At 40.1% G+C, this 18,719-nt stretch overlaps 1 protein-coding gene across 1 annotated transcript in view; it reads right to left on the minus strand.

Moving 5' to 3' along the window:
• Positions 1 to 18,719, minus strand: part of dock2 (dedicator of cytokinesis 2) — a 112,345-nt gene that overhangs the window by 81,195 nt on the left and 12,431 nt on the right. Inside the window, exons 14-24 of the mRNA XM_080901817.1 lie at positions 18,563 to 18,661; positions 18,319 to 18,391; positions 17,909 to 18,012; positions 16,636 to 16,837; positions 15,043 to 15,140; positions 14,852 to 14,941; positions 14,501 to 14,601; positions 12,454 to 12,588; positions 7,701 to 7,809; positions 7,197 to 7,267; positions 5,348 to 5,454 (exon numbers count right to left, since the gene is read on the minus strand). Of these exons, the coding sequence (XP_080757943.1) occupies positions 5,348 to 5,454; positions 7,197 to 7,267; positions 7,701 to 7,809; positions 12,454 to 12,588; positions 14,501 to 14,601; positions 14,852 to 14,941; positions 15,043 to 15,140; positions 16,636 to 16,837; positions 17,909 to 18,012; positions 18,319 to 18,391; positions 18,563 to 18,661 (1,189 nt within the window). The remainder of the gene's footprint in view (positions 1 to 5,347; positions 5,455 to 7,196; positions 7,268 to 7,700; positions 7,810 to 12,453; positions 12,589 to 14,500; positions 14,602 to 14,851; positions 14,942 to 15,042; positions 15,141 to 16,635; positions 16,838 to 17,908; positions 18,013 to 18,318; positions 18,392 to 18,562; positions 18,662 to 18,719) is intronic.

The raw sequence follows: 18,719 nt of genomic DNA on the forward strand, positions 1-18,719 counted from the left end.
TTAATGTGATGTAGCAAAAGCTAATTTAACGTAACGCAGCATAAAATAATGCATTAGAGCATGATACAGGAGAAGAGAAGAGAAGAGAAGAGAAATGCTGCAAACAAACACTTCATCTCATAAGAAGCAGAACTGAGAACAGTGCTTAGAGACAGCCTGACGGGACAGCAATATGACTATTATGTTTTTTTAATGTTAGCATGTCTTAATATATCTATGTAACTACAGATAAAGCATATGGAATCATTGGGGATTACTGGACCACCAAGCAAACGGTTTAAAAAAATCAGTGTACTCACACACCTTAAGCTGCTGTAAGCCTGTGAAATTTAAACATTTAAGCTCAAACAGCTGTTTTGATAATGAAAGAAACGCAGCTTTTTCTGGTGCATTCAAACACCGGCTCACTTGCAGGTTAATCCTGTTACGTATATCTTATATAATCTTTTCACTACTGCTTTTAAATAAGACAGAGTTGTAGCCAGATCCTTCTTGGTCCCTTGACAACTTTGTCACTCAAACCTCTCTTAGAAACCAGAAGTATGAAACCACATTCAGCTATAACTGAGGCCTAATGTGACCTGTCCTTAATGCTGATTGACAGAGAGTGTAGGAACAACTGAGATCACTCAGCACTGATTAAACCCTGACGATAATAACTGTACAGTACATCAGTCTTCCATATTCATCAAGCTCTGACATGCATCCGTTAAGTAATCACAGCAGGAGAAATATAGACACGGGTGTGAACATTGCCAACAATACTGTATAATGCATGGCAGTATAATACAAGCAATTTATATAATGAGATTCATGCCATTTGTAGAGATTGATACATTAAAATTAAAGAATGTATCATTTTAGGCACCATAGCACAGACAGCTTTCTGAGTTTTTGCACTATGGATTATTTTTACACCCAGCTGTAATTGTTCTTCGCAGATGGCCATTACACTCAAATATATGGGCTTAATTTAATCTGTTTAATATATACTACAATATGAATGACATAACTTGTTTCAAGCTGTGCAGACAGAAGATGGAGAAAGCTGGAGAAATGAAGGTTTGGCTGAGAAAAAACGTGAAGGTTAGTGGATGGAATAAAGGACTTTGACCAGCTTTGGGAAATGAGTGGGCAAACAAAATGACAGGCTCATCCCCCTGTCCCTCTGCTCTTTGCTCTCCCTGATCTCTCATTGTTTTTTTTTCCTTTATCAGTGCTGATGCTCTCAATCTGTCACAGCGATTGCCTCATGGCATAATAATTTGACTAAATTGAGCCATAATGCGCCTTGTAAATTTAATTTTGTCTCAAAACCAGATTAACCCATATGACAGGATGCACATGTCTATCTATGCGCGTCTGCCAGCACGGGTATGTGCGCATTGTGCATGTTTGTGTGTGGATACACTATGTGCTTGCCAAGACCCTTAATCCCAGGAGCGTATGCTGAATAAATCAGGAGTATTTCTGAGTGGGAGAAAAAAAATCCCTATCCCTTCAAACACTGCCCATAGATTCAAAGAGTTAAGCACACATGGACAGACAACATCAGCAAGTTGAACACAATCGCACAACTAGATCTAGGACTGGAGAAAAATTAATACATGTGACCATCTGACTGGTCTTCATCATAAATAATGCACTCTGCTGGATGCTTTACTTCTGCATTTAGCAGAATAAGTGCAGAATACAAAAACAGTGCATAAAAGTATTTTAAGTATTTCAGTATGGTAGTTAAAAACTACTAGACTTAGAGCAAAAAGTAATGAAATGTTTGATCAATTGTTTCTCTGTTATAACAATGATTCTTCTACTTGTGTAAAGCTTGTGTTTTTTCCATGAAGTGCTCCCACGTTTGTAAGAAGAATCCATTTGTGGGTTGAACAGCAGAGTAGAGTATGTAGGTTGTGCCAATGATAAACTTGCCAAATCTTCCTTGCCAATGCCAAACAGCTTATTCTGTGACCAACACAAGCGCATTGGCTGACTTGCGACAGATGAAGAATGGGATACCATCCCACTGCAGTGTGCACTGGTGACCAGCATGATGGAGAGGTGCCAGGCTGTTGTTACCATCTATGCTTCTTCCAAGTGCTATTGGGGTCCCCCGTTTGTTAAATTAATAAACTGTTACATTTTCAATATTGTTTCTTCAGACTTCAATCATCCGACTGAATAAACAACACCAAACAAGAGTCCTGTTTGGTGGGTCTGCTGCTCAACCCACAAATGCATTTTTCTTACCAGTGTGGGACCATTTAAGGGAAAATAAACAACAGTATAAGACTTATTACCAAGAAACATTTTACAGCAAATAAATAATTGACCAAACACAAATTTCCTTTCTTTTTGTGCTAAATTTAAAGCATACTTGCATTCCAGATTTTATGTTTTATAAAAAAAATAATAATAATAAAAAATAAACCTCATCAGACTGGTCATTTCCACTAAGTGTCAAACATGAACAAGAACTGATCTCCTGTCACATTCATACACTCACACACCCACCATCCTTTCCCATCATCTGACCACTCTTACACTGAAGTGGTGTCAGCAGTGTGACATTTTTCCCTGGAGAGTGAGGTAGGTAGGTTTGCTCAGACAGTTGGGATTATTAAATATGTATTGCAGCACAGTGATAGGACACCACAGGCCATTAGGTATTATAAATATATAATTCAGCTCAGCTACATATTTCAGCGTCCTGGATAAATGGCACACTAGCATACAAGCCTCCTTATTAGCATCCCAATGCTAAAATGCATCTCAATTAGACTGAGTGTCAGGTCTCATTTGGTGAGGCAGGGATCGAGATGGAAAGGGCCAGTGTATAAATGACAGAATAAATGAAAGCGTTGTGCCAAAATATGGAGGAAAAGAAAGCAGCAGAGGAAAAAGGTATCACTGACCAACAGTTTGCAGATTTGCTGATATATTGATTGTGAGCTGGGCTTAAACTTTAATCATTTCTGGACTGTTTAATAGCAACGCGAGTGAAGTTACTGGTCTCACTAACTCTTTTTTTCATTTTTATACTCTCCTAATCCCATTTTTTTCTCCTCTTGACACTACCATTCAATGGTGCGCTTAACTCTTTTTTTTCCAACAAGCCATATCTCCTCCCTATTCCTCTGTCATCCATCTTTACCATTCTTTAGCTATCCTTCTCTGCCTGACCATCCTTTAGCAATAATCATGTCACCCTCTATCCTTTCTTTCTAGTCAGCTTATTAAATGCTCCTTTTTCTGCCCTGCTCCTTGAAAAATCTCTTCCTCAACCTTTCCTTTTAACTAGCCTCTCCACTGCCTCTGCCTAGGTCCATTTCAACGTCGTCCAGCTAAACAGACATTTGCAGTTTAGAAAACATGGCAGTAATTAGAGAACTTTGTATGGCACAATCGACAGTATTTTGTCCCTCAAAAAGTTAGCTCTTTTTCTCTGTATCACACTTTCTGTTTTCCTCCCCATCATGCCCCTACACTGCCTTTGCTTTCACTTTGATCGCTTGTGTGACTCTGAGCATGTTGACAGCAAGCCAGAGGGCCAAACCTGTCACATCATCCCCTGTGGAATCAATCATCTAACCCAGGATCAATACCAAAGAACCATATCCTCAACTGAATACCGACTCAGCTGACAGCAACGGACTATTCAAAAACAACATTCAAAGCAGTCCACACAACCACTTAGCATACACCACTGCACAAACACAGATTCGCAAACACACTCACACTCAGACACAGTCTCAGCTACTCTGAAACCAATGCATACAAATATATTTGCAGGTTGTGTATGAGAATGCTTCAGAGATGCTTCACAGGGAGCAATGTTCGTGATTCAAATACGTCTTTCCCAGCATGTCATCTAGCTTTTCTCAGTGTCACTAAGACTGATATCAGTTTCAAACTCACTCACTCACTGTCTGCCTCCAATTAATCAGTTTTTACTGCAGAGGTCTGATTATGGACCCATTTATTGAGTCTATATTATACAGCAGCACAACATAGGATCACTCTATCCATCATCGAGCAGACCTCTGTAGGGGAATTTACCACTTATCAGCCCACTACAAGCGAATTAGACAGACATAATAGGGCTGAGCAGAGGCAGGGGGTTGAATGAGGCTAGTGCACAGTATGTGATCATCGATGTGTGGTACACTTTAAAGGAACAATACTGATAAAATGATGTGTCCCCGGTAGCCATTTAAAATCTGGTGAAAATCATTTACGAATAGAGAAGGAATTGGGTAAAAAGTGACACATTAATGACAGAGTTCTGGAAGGGCTTCCAGTTTTATCAGCTACAAACGTACAATATCACTTTTCCTTTAGCAGACAGCTGACATCGCCCGTGACATTAATATGTCTAGGACTCATCTTTCTCTCTATTCAGCACCAACACCTAGTGAGCTGTGAACAGTCAACTCATTTCAGTTTGCAATATAGCTTTTGGACATGGGATGTTCATTGGAATGTCAAAACCAAAATCCGCTCACATCGCACACCAGGCTCAAGATATTTTAATCTCTGTGAGACTGACTTGAAGTGACCTTTACCATCAGTGTATAAATACAAAAATCGGTGCCACTTGTGCTGATTGTAATAAGATGGTATCTGACTCGTGTCCATTGCGCTGATTGCAATGTTAGTGTAGGTGAGCATAGCAGGACTAAAATCATATGTTATAATATCAGCATCAAACAGCTACGTCGCTTCTTTGATCTCAACAGAAAATAGGCCACACAGAGAAGACTACCTGACAAGCTAAACACAAAAATAAATCCTAACTAAGGCAGCTGACGATTTTAAGTTAGGCTTATTCTTTCATTTTGAAATCTATTGACAAAGAAATTCATAAGAGAATCGGGCAACTATGAAAAATTCATGAAACTGTCAGTTTGATGCAACTAAAAAAAGGCTTCATCAGAACATGTGTCTTTATTGCAGTAAACCGAATAAATGCTCACAAACCCATTATGTCCTTTACTGTTTGGCTAATGCTTTTATTCTAAGTGCTTTACTGGATTGTCCCACAGGAAATGGAACATTACCCTTTCTGTATTACTGTGATCAAACCTTTAGTGCAAAGAGCACCCTCACTGGCCATAAAGTACAGTAGAAGCAGTCTGGTACAGTTGCTGAGCTAGAATTACTTACTGTAGCATAGACCTTTTAACTTGATCACTACTGTTAAGTAAGAAGCAACGAATGTTTTATAGGATTTTGAAGGATTTCACTCAGAATGTATATGTGTATTTGTGATTCGCTCTTTACACAGCATGAAGTCTGCTGTTTGTTAGTAACTCAGTGCTGAAAACTGTTAATGGAAAAAATGATGCACCTTGTCTCTGGAAGAGCTGGCTGCTGACAATTTCAGTCATAGAGGCCACCTTCTGTTTCTGGAGTTTCTCAGGAGGAATGCAGGAGTAAAAGTCATGCAGCAACTGACTGCGGAGAGAAAATGACACAGAGGAAAATGAATAATCATAAAAGATTATCACATGGGGAACAGCAACTGGACACACAAAATATTCAGAAATTATATTTTTACACATTTTATACATCTCACCAAGCATTACTAATTCACACAATGTAACTGCTTCAAAGATCAAAAGCAAAACCATCCCTGGTTTAGACACATCACCTTTAACATATAAAATATGCAACCACTAGAAGCAGCAGTTGTATCACAGGGAAGAGCAGTGTATGCCGCATGGAAAACAAATGAGCTAAAGTCTGCACACATCTTAATGAAGACATGGGTTTGACTTATCCTCTGCCCCAAATTCAATTTTGGAATAATTAAATGGGCTGGTTGCAAGCCCTGACGCCACTTAGAAAGATTGAACGCTCAGAACATGGCAAACCCTCGGTCTCAATTTTTTGTCTGTATCTCACTTTGTCTCTGTCTCCTTGAATTATGCCACACAGGCTGCTGCAGCACTTTCAATAATGGCATAAAAGAAGAAAATGCAAACCTTCTGCTCCCAAACTAAACATAACACAAAGGTCCGTGTGACTTTTGATGTCCCCCAAGCTGGCACAGGAGCAGGCTCGAGTACAGAGGATCAGTGAAGTCCACTAATCATCTGGGCTGAGTCTAATTAAAATCCAAAATGTCACTACATACTCTGTGGAGATGCTGCAGATACCCTGAGTAACAAAACACATCCTTAGCAGACAATGTCTTCACTAGTACCACTGCACAGATCACACTACAGGTGCGTTTACAAGGTATAGAAATGTAACTATACAGGACACGATACAAAGCTTTGATGTCCACCTCGAGCAGCGTAATTGTAATTCACATGGCCTGTTTGTGGAAACTCTGCTCGAGGCGATCCTGATCAGGAATGCAAAGGGGACTTTACTTTCAAGTTCAGATGGCTGCGATATGTTTGTGGATATGTGTGTAAAGAATTGCACAAGACAGAATATAAAGGGTGAGTGAAGGGATTTGGGATTGGGAGATAAAAAAAGGAAATGAATGACAAAAGACAGAATATGATAATATATGCCCTGACTTTTAACTCTGCCTCAACACTCATCTTCGTGTGTGAAGCAGGTGTTTAAGGTAGCACCTCTGTGACACTGTGTTGACATCGAGCCACTAGAGGGACTGAACTGGCAGATGCAGACAGTCCACGAGCTCAGACACGGACACACAAAACCCCACAGGTCACAGAAAGGTGAAAAGACAATATATGAGGATGGGAAGGTTTAAAAACTGAATGTGGCAAGACAAGAAAACATACTAACTGGTGAAGTATGCACACTGATTGTATGTTTCAGTTGGGTCAAGGAAAGGTTATGCCAGTCTTTCTAAGTCATTTTGTTCTTCAGGACTCTGAGAATAAAAGAGAAGGGGTTCAAATGGCTTTTGTTTGATGGTTCTGCTAAAATTGTCATTTCACTCAGGGGCACATAGAGGAGAAGCAGAGTGTGTTGGAGTGTTTGTCCTTGTGTCCACGTCAGTTTGATGGGATTTTTATCACCTGATAAAGGAGGTAAGGTTTAACCACGATGGAATATGGGAGGAAATAGAAGAATAAGGGTCACTGAATAAAGCCAAGTGGGAAACGTGAGGTGAAAAAACTCATATTCTCTCTGTAGGTGTGAACGAACAAGACCAAAGATAAAGTGCTAGTGTGTGCATATCTCTCTGTTTGTGAGTTTAAGGATAAGCTTACCTGAGAAGCTTGGCATCAAATACTTTCTCCACATCTTGCAGGACTGTTGGCAGGTACTTCAGAGCAGCAACCTAACAACACACACATGCACACACACAACACGCAACAAGTAAATAGTGTTAAATTACTGTCTTGAAACCCTGTGCAAGGTGACTTTGCCATCAAACAGGCATTCTCCACATGTGTTTAAAGGGGGTGTTTCATTTTTCACTGGGCTCTTGTCTTTCTACCTAACTTTTTCTGATGTTTTCTGTTTGTATGTCTGTGTACGTGTAGGCACAGAGAATAAGAGGAAAACACTAAGCAGCAGAATACTGATGCAGTCAAAAACAGACTTTGAGAAGTGGGAGCATGAGGCGAAGGTGAGACATAGTGAGACAGGACGTCTAGCAAAACAGAAGGAGCGGAAAAAGGGTTCGGATAAAGATGAAAAGTATATAAAAACAATGTAATGAGGTGCACTAGGTTGTGAAGCGTGGATGCAGGGTGAGTGTATGTGATTACCCTGAGCAACAGTGTGGTGGTGTAGTCTGTTCTCATCAGATTGTTGATTGACTCAAAAAGCCTCCTCAGCGACTCCTCAAACTCTTCCTGCTCCTTCCCCTCGTACAGCCTAGAAGCGCAGAAAAACGTGAAAAGAGAAGACGGGAGACCGTGTCAGTAATTACAGAGGAATATGAATAGTGAACAGGTTATAAAAGAAACAATACGGATTAAAACAGCAGAAAATAAACAAGTGTACTAAATAATCAATGAGAGTGAGAATGGTCAAAAAGGGCAAAAAAGACGCAATAAGTCTCATTTATAATTGATACATATGCATACTGATACATATATCAGTTTGTACTATAAATGATTAATTCGATAAACAGAGACTGGTGGATAATTATTTCAAGGTTTTATTCACAATATTTTATGTTATTCTATTTTCTTTCTCTTTGCAAACCAATAGATCCCCTTGCATAAGCAGCTGAGACACGCACTTCTAGAAGTAATATGATCACAAGATGTCAGGCCATGTGTAGCTCATTCATAGGTCATTCATAAGGATGCGTGCCATAGTCAGACACTTCAAAGAGGAATGTTGTCCTCTACTAAATAATGCCTGCTGTACTTGAATGATTTTTCTGTAAATGGACTGGAGTACTTTTCTACTCTGAATGAGCACTCAAAGCCTCATTCACCCAGTCACACACACATACATATCTAAACCTAATCACCTTATCCAACATTCACACACACTCTTCACACACACTCTTCAGTAAATGCATAAGGGAAAGTCAGGGGTCAGTATGATGCCCAGAAGCAAAATGGAAGAACTGGGAATCAGACCTTCAACCTTCTAAACAGTAGACAACCCGCTTTACCTCCTGAGCCAAAGCCAAACTAAAAAATCAGCCCAAATTAATTTAGTGGGTAAAAAAGTCCACATCTCCTCAAATCCTAAATCTACTGTTATTGCAGCTCCACAACAACCTTAGTTCTTAAGTAGCCAATTTTATACCGCTGATAAGTTTTAGTGGCTTTCCTAAAAACAACCAGTGTTTCTCTTCACAGTTTAAACTGATTCCAGGCTTGTAATGAAAGGTTTGTTAAGTTATCTTCATCTTTTCTGTGCTGCCATTCTTTATATGAAATCAAAGTCACTTAGCACAGAGTGACACTGCATCTGAATTTTTTGGATTTTCTGGATATGGGGTATAAACTAAACTGGCTACAGTTCCTCGTATCTTCTTTCTGTAACAGGAGTGCACTTTAAACCCTAAGTCAATCATTTATTTAGCATACGAAGCTGTAAAACCCACGAAAAACTGCCTAGGTAATTACACAGCAAAGCAATATCTTTGATTTAATGTCCTATATTCAATTGTAGTAATGGAGAAAAAACAATGCAGCATTACACTAACAAAATGAAGCCAGTTTTTGCAACTGAACACTGATAAGCACTGACTGTTGTAACTACAGCATCCTGTCACAAGAAAAGGCTGGCTGATTGTGTTGCTTCTAACATCCCCTCAGGTCTACGGGCTAGCGCATTAGCAAACTTTATTGCCATCCATCTCTCCACCCATTTCCTTCCTCCTTCTCCTCACTGTGTTTGAGCGATTCAATTGCACTGTGCAGTTTTTAATTACAATGGAAGTTATGAGTGCTGGGGGGAAGGATTAGCATGTGGCACACAGCAAATTTAGCATGTGGAGGGATGGATTAGGCAGTAACACACAGAGGTATTATCACTGGGCTCTTTGCAGAGTACAGTTATGATTGCACACGCATTGTCCTGCTAATCCACCAGCCCTGTCTGTGCGTGAGTGTTTCTGTGTGTGTGGGGGTGTGTATGTGTGTGTCTGTGCACACCTGCGTGGGTGTTATCTACAGTTGATGTGTTAGTGCTGCTATGCTAAGACTGGATTGTGCACTCATACCACAAATACGCACTTCTCCTGCATTTTACACAATAGATGATCACTTTACTCTTAACCTAAATTTTATTTGCTCACGAAGCGTACACTAACACAAAATTATGTAAATTTAAGAAAGGAGTGAGCGGCAGAGAAGAAGTCTGATTAAAAGAGGACTGAAGAGCAACTCAGCTGCAGATATTGTAGTTGTAAAAATAATGTCTTCAAGACACCAGTAAACATGACATATGAATTTCTAGTCATAAATATCTCCCTGTTCTGATTCGTAATTTTAATCGGCTTCCCTGGAGTCGAAGTGCTCATTGCTGCAATATTTTGACTGAAATGAGAATAACCAAAACCTCTAAGATGCATCACCAATGAGCGTAACTGTAAAAAATCCTCTGATTATTGTTTGGTCTGTAACGCTTGAAATGTTTCAATCTGATCGATGGAACAGAGTCCCAAGGTACGCATCAATGTGACCCTGAATTTTAGTTGGGAACTATTTTTCCTGTAATTAGTCTTTTACTGTCAAAGTACTATCCTTTTCTGCCTGCTTTTATATTAAATAATAAGATGTGTTAACAATAAGATAACAAAATTCAAAAGCTCAGACACAGACTTGTTTCACAGCAACCATTTTCCAGTGAACTGGTAAGTAAACACAGGTGTTACTAATGACATTAAAGTTCTATTTAATTTAGATGCAGAGGATTAATGTGATTAGTAACACCTGTGTTTACCTTCTTTGTAATATAAAAATGGCTGCTGTGAAACAAATCTATTGTCATAACTAGAAAACACTGAGCTGATAATAAAATGATCATCTAATAATTTTTTTATCACATTAATAAGAATAAGTCTTCATATTAGAAAACATTCTTTTTCATGTGATATAATTACATGCAGTTTACTTGAGGTGAACATATTAAAGAGGACTGTGAGAGCGATTAACTAGACACCAGAGAAATTACAAGCTTGAAGCTTGGAGGACAAAAAGAAGCAAAATTTAGAATTGCTTGCCTTACATATTTCTGAAGTACACATTACACATTCATAATAGATTTTGAACACGAAGCTGGTTTGACAACCTAATAAATCTTCAATGCCACCTATTTAACTATTAATGACTGCTAGTCTTCATGGTGACGGTGATGAAGCCTTACAGATGCATCTACAGCACGGTGGCTCCCCTGAATATGTGATTTTCTCTCTGCGTGACAAGGCCTTAGAGTAGAGGAGAAATCTGATGTGAAAACTTTAGATGCAGAGGAAGCTGAAACTGTCAGCAGCAGGTAGTTGGTAGACAAAGAGACAGAAAAGGAGAGAGAGAAGCCGAGAAGAAGAGTGAGATTTATCGCTTTAGAAACACCCAGGGGATGCTGGTGACTGAAGCTCAGTCAGTCTAGGACCAGTGATGAGATAATGTCATGCACACACAAAAGCATCTACTTAGAAGAATGCTTAAATGTCTGCTTAAAATGTCTGTGTGAACACACATGCACATACATAAACACAAAGAAAAGCACAAAAAGACAAACCTGCAGAAAAATCTGAACTCACTGACAGAGAAATCTGCCATTTTCTAATTCTATCATTCTGAGACACTGGATCTTGCCATTTTTTATAATAGCATTTTGTAACACCTTGCTAAATAGGCATATGTATCTCCATTTTTATTTGTAGACTGTATATTAAAATGGGCATAGTTTCAGGTTCTAAAAATACTCGTGACCGCCAGTGCTGACCCTCAGCTTCCTAGTACACACACAAATGGTATCCAAAATCCTATGTCGCCTCGTTTTCAAGTTATCACGTTCACAAGATTTTCAGAAAACCTGACCTCTGACCTTGACTTTGAGGTCAATGTCATTGTTGTGACATTGTTGTGACTCTCAGTGACCTCTGACCTTGAAGTCATGGTCACTAAGATTCAAACTTATTCATTTACAAGCTCCACTTAATCTTAAGGTCTCATTGTTGCCTCATTCTCAAGCTCTCACATTCACAAACTTAGATTTCCATCTTCTAAAAACATGGGAATCCAGATCAGAATGGGCAAGGTATACCAATATAATTTCATGAGAATGCTGGAACAAACAAAATCTGACCTTAAAAGTTTGATGGACTTGCCCTTGTCCCCAACTGGCAGAGTAAACTCAGTATAATCAATTTATTATCCGAATTTATATATCTCTTCCCATTTCCAGTTTCTCATCAAATAAACAAACAATCAAAAGCCCCTGATGCCCTTTAGAAGATTAAAAAGACAGACTGTCACTGATCAGGTGGCACACACACACACACACACACACACACACACACACACACACACACACACACACACACACACACACACACACACACACCTCAAAACTAATTTCTATAAACATTCATACAGAATTCTACAGGGTTGTGTCCTATGTACCTACATCCAGTGGCATCAACACAAAGTCACTCAAGTTACCCACAGGCAGGGAACATCATGTTTCTGGATCATCTGTCTGATCTCTCAGCAACAACTTTTTCACTAGTTATAAATGGTGTTTACACTCGTCATATGGTGCAGCCCTGGGCTCAGCACAGTGGGTGTCTCTCTTGCTGGAACTTTTCTGGCCATGTTGGCTGCCCATTCAGCAGTCCTGCCCTGATATTAGCTAGATCATTTGGTTGCTGCACTTCATCATCAATGCTTATTAGCACCTTTAGTGCTGTAATCAGCAGGCCTTTCTCACAGAGCTGTCAAAAACAATTACTTTGGCAATGCAGAGTCACTGGGTTCTGTGTGTGTTCAAGAATCTCTATTTGCATTGTCGAGGATCCAAAAACAAAACAGAAAAAAAAGTACTCACTGCGAGTAGAGCATGCGTGAACGAACAATAAACTTGAAGATATACTCGAGGGCTTTGAGGGTTCGGAGTATGGGCTCACACTGTTCTCCTCGACTGGACACATCTAGATACCTCTTCAACACCGACATCAGCTTTCTGGGGAAGAAAGATACGGGGGAGGAATCAGGAAGGAGGTGCAGGATGGGGAGAAAGGAGACAATCAAAATCATTCAGACAAAATTGTCATTCCTTTTCTGATGTTGCACAGGTTGGAAAGTTAATCACCAACTCCATTTTTCACTTCCATAGAGCAGAAAGACGGAGTGCAATAGAGTGAGAGCAAAAGAACCAGAGAGAAAAACTGTCAGAGAGGTGGCTGTGGAAAAATAGTATTTCACACCTGAACAGATGTACCTTTCACACAGCTCACAGACATTTTTATTTGCCCTCAGATGCATGGTGAAGAAATCATTCTCCAACACATGCACACCCTGCAGGCGTCTTTAGACACACACATAAATATTCTGCTGTGCCAACGCAGTTGGAGAGAGGTTTGGGTAGCACAAAGTTCAGTCTAAGTTTACAACCTACCAGAATCTTCCTCTTTAACCTTCCTGTGTCGCAATATTATACAACACTAGAACATTTGTACAGTAGCTATATAGCCTTTTGGTTTTGTGATAGCTCAATTTCCATGAAGTGGCAACAGCGGATCGCTCGCTAAGAACGACCACTTTAAAACTACACAATCCTCTTAAACAATAAAAGTCCTTTTAAAACTTGACTCCAATCTGGCCTCACTGCCATTAGAGTGGACTTGAAAATACTTCCAATGTAATTACTAGTCAGTGATCCCTAGTTTTGTTTTGGTGCAGTAGCTTAAAGGCAAGTACAGGAGGATTTATTCCATCTGAGAGCAGTTTAAAATATGGTGAGAGCAAGTTAGACAGTTTTACATAATAGCCTCTGGGCTGACAGGCGATAAGCTGCAGCGACCCTCTTAGAGGGTGAATGCCAACATACTAACGGGAGAGGGATGGAGTTATGATAGAGCACATATGAAACAATGAAATTAGAGGTGAGGAAAATAACCATCTTGTCCACCAAGGTGAACCCAGTGTACAGGCACCAGGGAAATACAAGTATAGCCATCCCTGTCTACTGCCTCAGAAATCCAGAGTGGAAATCAGCCTTCCATCCCTTATCAAGGGGAAACTGATTTCAGACCCTCAGCTAGGGGACCCTGTTTCTCGACCTCACAGACTAATATGGGCTCCTTCCCCTCCATACAGGTGACGTTCCATGTCCCTTTAGCCAGATTTGTCAAGCATTGGACGATCAGAGGGATCGCCAGGGCCTCTGCCCAGAAACACTAAGGACGTTTTCTTTGTCTGAAGTGGAAATGCTGATAATTAGTCTATTTTCATCTATTATGAGTGTACAGTTTTTGAGTTTGCGTACTGCAAAATAAACTCAATAAATACACCATGTATAAGACCACTTCATTATAACGTGATATTTTGCCGGCCATGCGGGACATGCTGGAATGTAATATTCTCATCAGTCCTACGTGTCGCTGCCTCATTTACAGCATCTTTTCAATAAGAGTGGCATTTCCTATTTTATTCTTAAATGCGTGACATTTTACAGTGATTATGTGGAATATAAACTCATTTACCTCAGATTAATGTGATTACATAAGGGGTTTTCATCACCATATTTATTTCTATTGTCATTATACAAGTAAACAAAAACCCACACCATCGGCCTCTGGCTGCATCCTGTCACGTTCAGACAAAAGCTCACATTTCCTGGAAAAGCCTGTCTCTATTTACTGAGCTCTTGTTGTCATGTGTCACTGTGAGCTGTTGAGACCAGGAATCTGACTAACCAAGAGTGAAGTTATTAATCACTGCACCATGCGGTTTAGATTCAATTCACCAAATCATTCAGCAACTTCCTTTGCTGCTCCAGTAAATGGGATGTGTTGTTAAAAAGTGTATCTTACTCTTTCTGGAGTGACATGACAGTAAGAGGAAATAATGGAAAGATAATGGAAATAACCTACTTGTAAGCCAGCGTAGCACTGAAATGTTGCTTGATGTAGGCCTCCAGCACTGTGTTGAAGTGCTGGAATTTTCTGTCAGCGATGAGCCCGATGATGTGTATCTGCCAGACATAGTAAGAGAAGAGAGACTATGAGAGTTTGTTAAACGCTTACAAAGCAGTAAAACATTTAAAAGGCAGATGAGAATTTTTGTATGATCATCTGACAGTCGTGTTTATTTGGGAAAAGATGGACGGTTAGATACAAAGATGTCAAGACCCGCTGAACGCAGAGATAGCCTGTCAAGATATCTGCTACATGTGTTGACAACGCAAGCATGCAAAGTCAGACTCACAAAAACCACACACTCACCAAGGCATCAAACACAAGAATGTCATAGTCATCAGTCTGAGAGTGTTCCATCATAATGTTGAACAAGGCATCCAGAGTGTCCTGCAGAAACTACATACACATGTACAGAAAAAAAAGGGAGAAGCAGTCAAAGTACACACACACTAGTCTACACGCTTATTGAATGGCACACTTGTATTCACACCACTGACCTTGACCACCTCCTCTCCATCAATGATTTTTAGCTTCTCCAAGTTTTCTTTGAGGAGCTCAGGTCGAGTCCTCCACTTGAGCAGACCCAAAAGCCCCACTACACAGACGAGAAAACAAAGGATTTTTGATGTTCAGGTGGAAGTTGAGGTTACTCAACTATAATGTAAATGCCATTTCAATTAACAGCATAATTAAAAAAGAGAGAGATTCTCCTTGGTATTGCGCAGAATTCAGTATTAATTTCATGTGAAATATAGTAAGCTGATTTTTTCTGCGCTGCATTAAAATTAGAGTTGAAACAATAAATGATTTAATTAGTTACACTAATTAACTGACAGCACTGAAGTTCAGCAATTTGCTGTTTTCCCTGTTTTAAACCACTGTAAATGTAATCAACCGGGTTTTAAATATACAATAATAAATATAAAGTGTATGCTTCCTGGGCAATATACATTTAATTCTAGAGTCTCAAGTTCATTTCCATCTGCCAATAAAGTGGAGATTTGTCAAGTAATGATTGTTATATGGACAGTGCCCATCCCTCTGGGACTTTCAAATCCACAGTCTGTGTCATTAATTCTGCTTCAGTTTGACACGGGGCAGATTTCCATGTCTCTGTAGTGCTGCCCACGTAAGGCTCACTGCTTTCCCTGACCGGTAATTTCTGACTCACCGGGCCAAGCCGCACATCTGGTGGGTGGCCCTGAACAACATTGTGTGCATGCATGCTTAAAAGCCTTTGTGTTTGTAAGAGTGTGCATGTGTGTGTCTGTGTGCACGTGGTACAGGTGATTAATACAGCAGGATAATGTTCATTATAGTGATGGACTGACTTCCTCAGTAACAGCTGTTGAACTCCACCTGTCTCTGATGCACCTTACTGTCTGGGGTGAACGTGCTTTTTGCATTAGATGTAGATGTGCATTTCACTCTGTATGTGTGTGTGTGTGTGTGTGTGTGTGTGTGTCTGGCCTGTGGGGCTGCCTGAGTGTGTAGGACAAAATGATGACATTCCCTGCTAATAAAATCCATGTATATACACAGCCTGCCCTCCATCCCTTGCTTATTATTCCATGACCACAAAACATATAGTCTAATTAAGATTCTGTTGACTCACCATTAATTGGTTAGAGGTTGTCTTTCCTCTAATTTGACCTCACCTCAACCTTTAACTCTAAACCTAAAAATAACACAGTCTTAGCACGTCAGTAAAATGTTGATTGCATTTCACCACAAGTTTGTTGTTTTCAAGGGAAACATTTGAATCCAGCTCAATACATGAGGCCACATCCGACCAGTATTTCTTACAGACTTGTAAGGAGTGGATTTGTCCTCTACTAATTTCACAGCCAACCGATGATTCATTGTCTTTGCCTGGCCTTATTAGTCTGTTGAAAGAAGTTGTTAATTAATGTTTTTTTTTCTTTTTTTGGATGTGTCAGGCTTGATTTCAAGCACCCTCCTCCACATAAAGGTCTGCTTTTGACCTTTTGTCATCTATTGTGTTTTCATGGCCGTTTCTGTGTAAAAATCGTTTGCCCTGCCAAGCCTCTAGCGTGCTAACGTCGCCACAATATCAGGCTTGCACGTACCGTTTTGGGTGAGTTTAGTGGAGCAGACCAGGGTGGAGATGGTGAAGCTGTCTCTAGAGCTTACAGACAGGCCTCCTCCTCCCCCAGACACGCTGCTTGAGCTGCGGCTCAGTGTGGACATCTTGTGGGGGTCACTGTGATGGTTGCGGGTTGAGGGCAAAGACAAGTAGGAGTTCACGTCTTCCATGCGCTTGCTGTCACCCTAAAAGCACAAAGTCATTTTTAACAAAATGCTGTGGATACCATTAGTGCGACAAAGCTGTCATAGATGTATAGAAATTGTCTCAGCTTACAAGACGTCTTGATGTAAATGAAAAACTGATCGATTTGATACATTTGTAAGATTTGTAAAGCGTAATCCTATGTTTTGCCTAAGCCTTATTTACTTCTGCCTTAATTTTTGTGAACTCATAGTTTTGGATACAGCTGTGTCAGACAAGTTAGAAAGATAGAAGCTTTGACAAAAACAGAACACCGTTAATTTGTCACATCAACATCAACGGTTCTTCTAGGTTGATTGCTTCAGGGTGGCAGGTAGTGGGTAGTGGTAGCAGTGGGACAGCTCTGGCACGGCAGAGGTGAGGGCATCAGTGAATGTCATATTTTCAACTCAGCACCCTCAACTCTGTCCTCATTAATGCCACATCAGTAAATAATGAGTGAGTGGCTGGAAAAATTGGAGAGTAAGAGAGTGAAGCCATGAGCGGCGCAGAGATCGAGAGGAATGCAGGGATAACGAGAGATAATCGAGAAAGAGGGCACAGAGGGACCATCCATTTGGTCTTTGAGTGAATCACGAGTAATTAATCTTCATTGGGTTTGGCATTTAATCAATATGGGGATTCAATCTTAGCTTGGGCTCATTTGGCAGGAAATCTATTTGGCTTCACTCAACCTGTCTGGGTGGCCATAACCTCTTATCTATACTCGCTACATGTTTAGGTCAGTTTTGATGATTGTTGCATTTAAACATACATTGTTAGACGTTTTCCCCGGTGCAATCATCTTTCAAACTTATTTGTAGATTATCTACCATACAGTATTTTCGACAAGTGGCTGTGCACATTTTCACCACTTTTGTTTGACCTTCATATTGTAAACATAAATTCATCATGAAAGGATCATTCTTTGTTTGTTATTATGTGTTCTTAGGTCTATATGCGCTATTCTCTAAACTGGAAAACGAGGATGATGGTATTTCCTTTTGAGAGGATACTGAGTCCATTCATTAGTTCGTCTTTCTTTATCCAAAAGTTCTGCCGCTGGTTCTGACCTTGAAGACCACAAGTTCATGCAGTCCATCCTGCAGAACAGTCCCATCATCCTTCATTAGACGCACAAAAGCCATAGCGAAGTTCTTCTCACTCTTATCCTTGGCTGCAAATTAAGGAGAACGATAAGTAAACAAAACTAGAAATGGCCAGGGGAAAAACACATCAGGGAAATAGAGAAAGAGAGGAAGGAGTTCACACGGCACGCGAATTCACACGCAGAAGAAAGAAAAAGTGCTCATTTGTTTAATCAAGTATGTGTAATGATGCCTTGGCTCATTTTCCAAATAGGTTAGACTCATTCTGTCCTTTCAGTGTCACATTATACTCAGGGGATCAGAGAGGAGGAGTTAAGAGTGATGATCTAATGAAGAATGCAGACAAGTAGAGAGAGACAGAGGGTGATACTTACACTCCTGGGAAGAGCGATGTCTGAACATAAAGCGTAAATGAATTCTGTGCATTTCTTCCAGGGGGACTGCCACCTGGAGGATATCTCACGTTATTGTAGAATATAATAAAACTGATATCCTAAAGACATACTGACAGTATGATGTGATTTCTTTCCTTGAACATTAGAAATCACGAATGCAAATGCATTATATCAAGACAACGGAACGAAGAGACTAGTAGATAAGGAAATAAAACACACACACCTTAAACGTCTCCATCCAGCGGGGCTGTTTGACTTGGTAGTAGATGACAGATCTGTACTCACTGACTGCCTTATCCCCTGCTCCCAGACAGATGGAGTTCTAGGAAAAAGAGAGGTAAAGAAAAATACGCCTCACAGTGACTGTGAAGAATTTATGT

The sequence above is a fragment of the Rhamphochromis sp. 'chilingali' genome (assembly GCF_963969265.1).
Source record: "Rhamphochromis sp. 'chilingali' genome assembly, chromosome: 13".
Classification (NCBI taxonomy): domain Eukaryota; kingdom Metazoa; phylum Chordata; class Actinopteri; order Cichliformes; family Cichlidae; genus Rhamphochromis; species Rhamphochromis sp. 'chilingali'.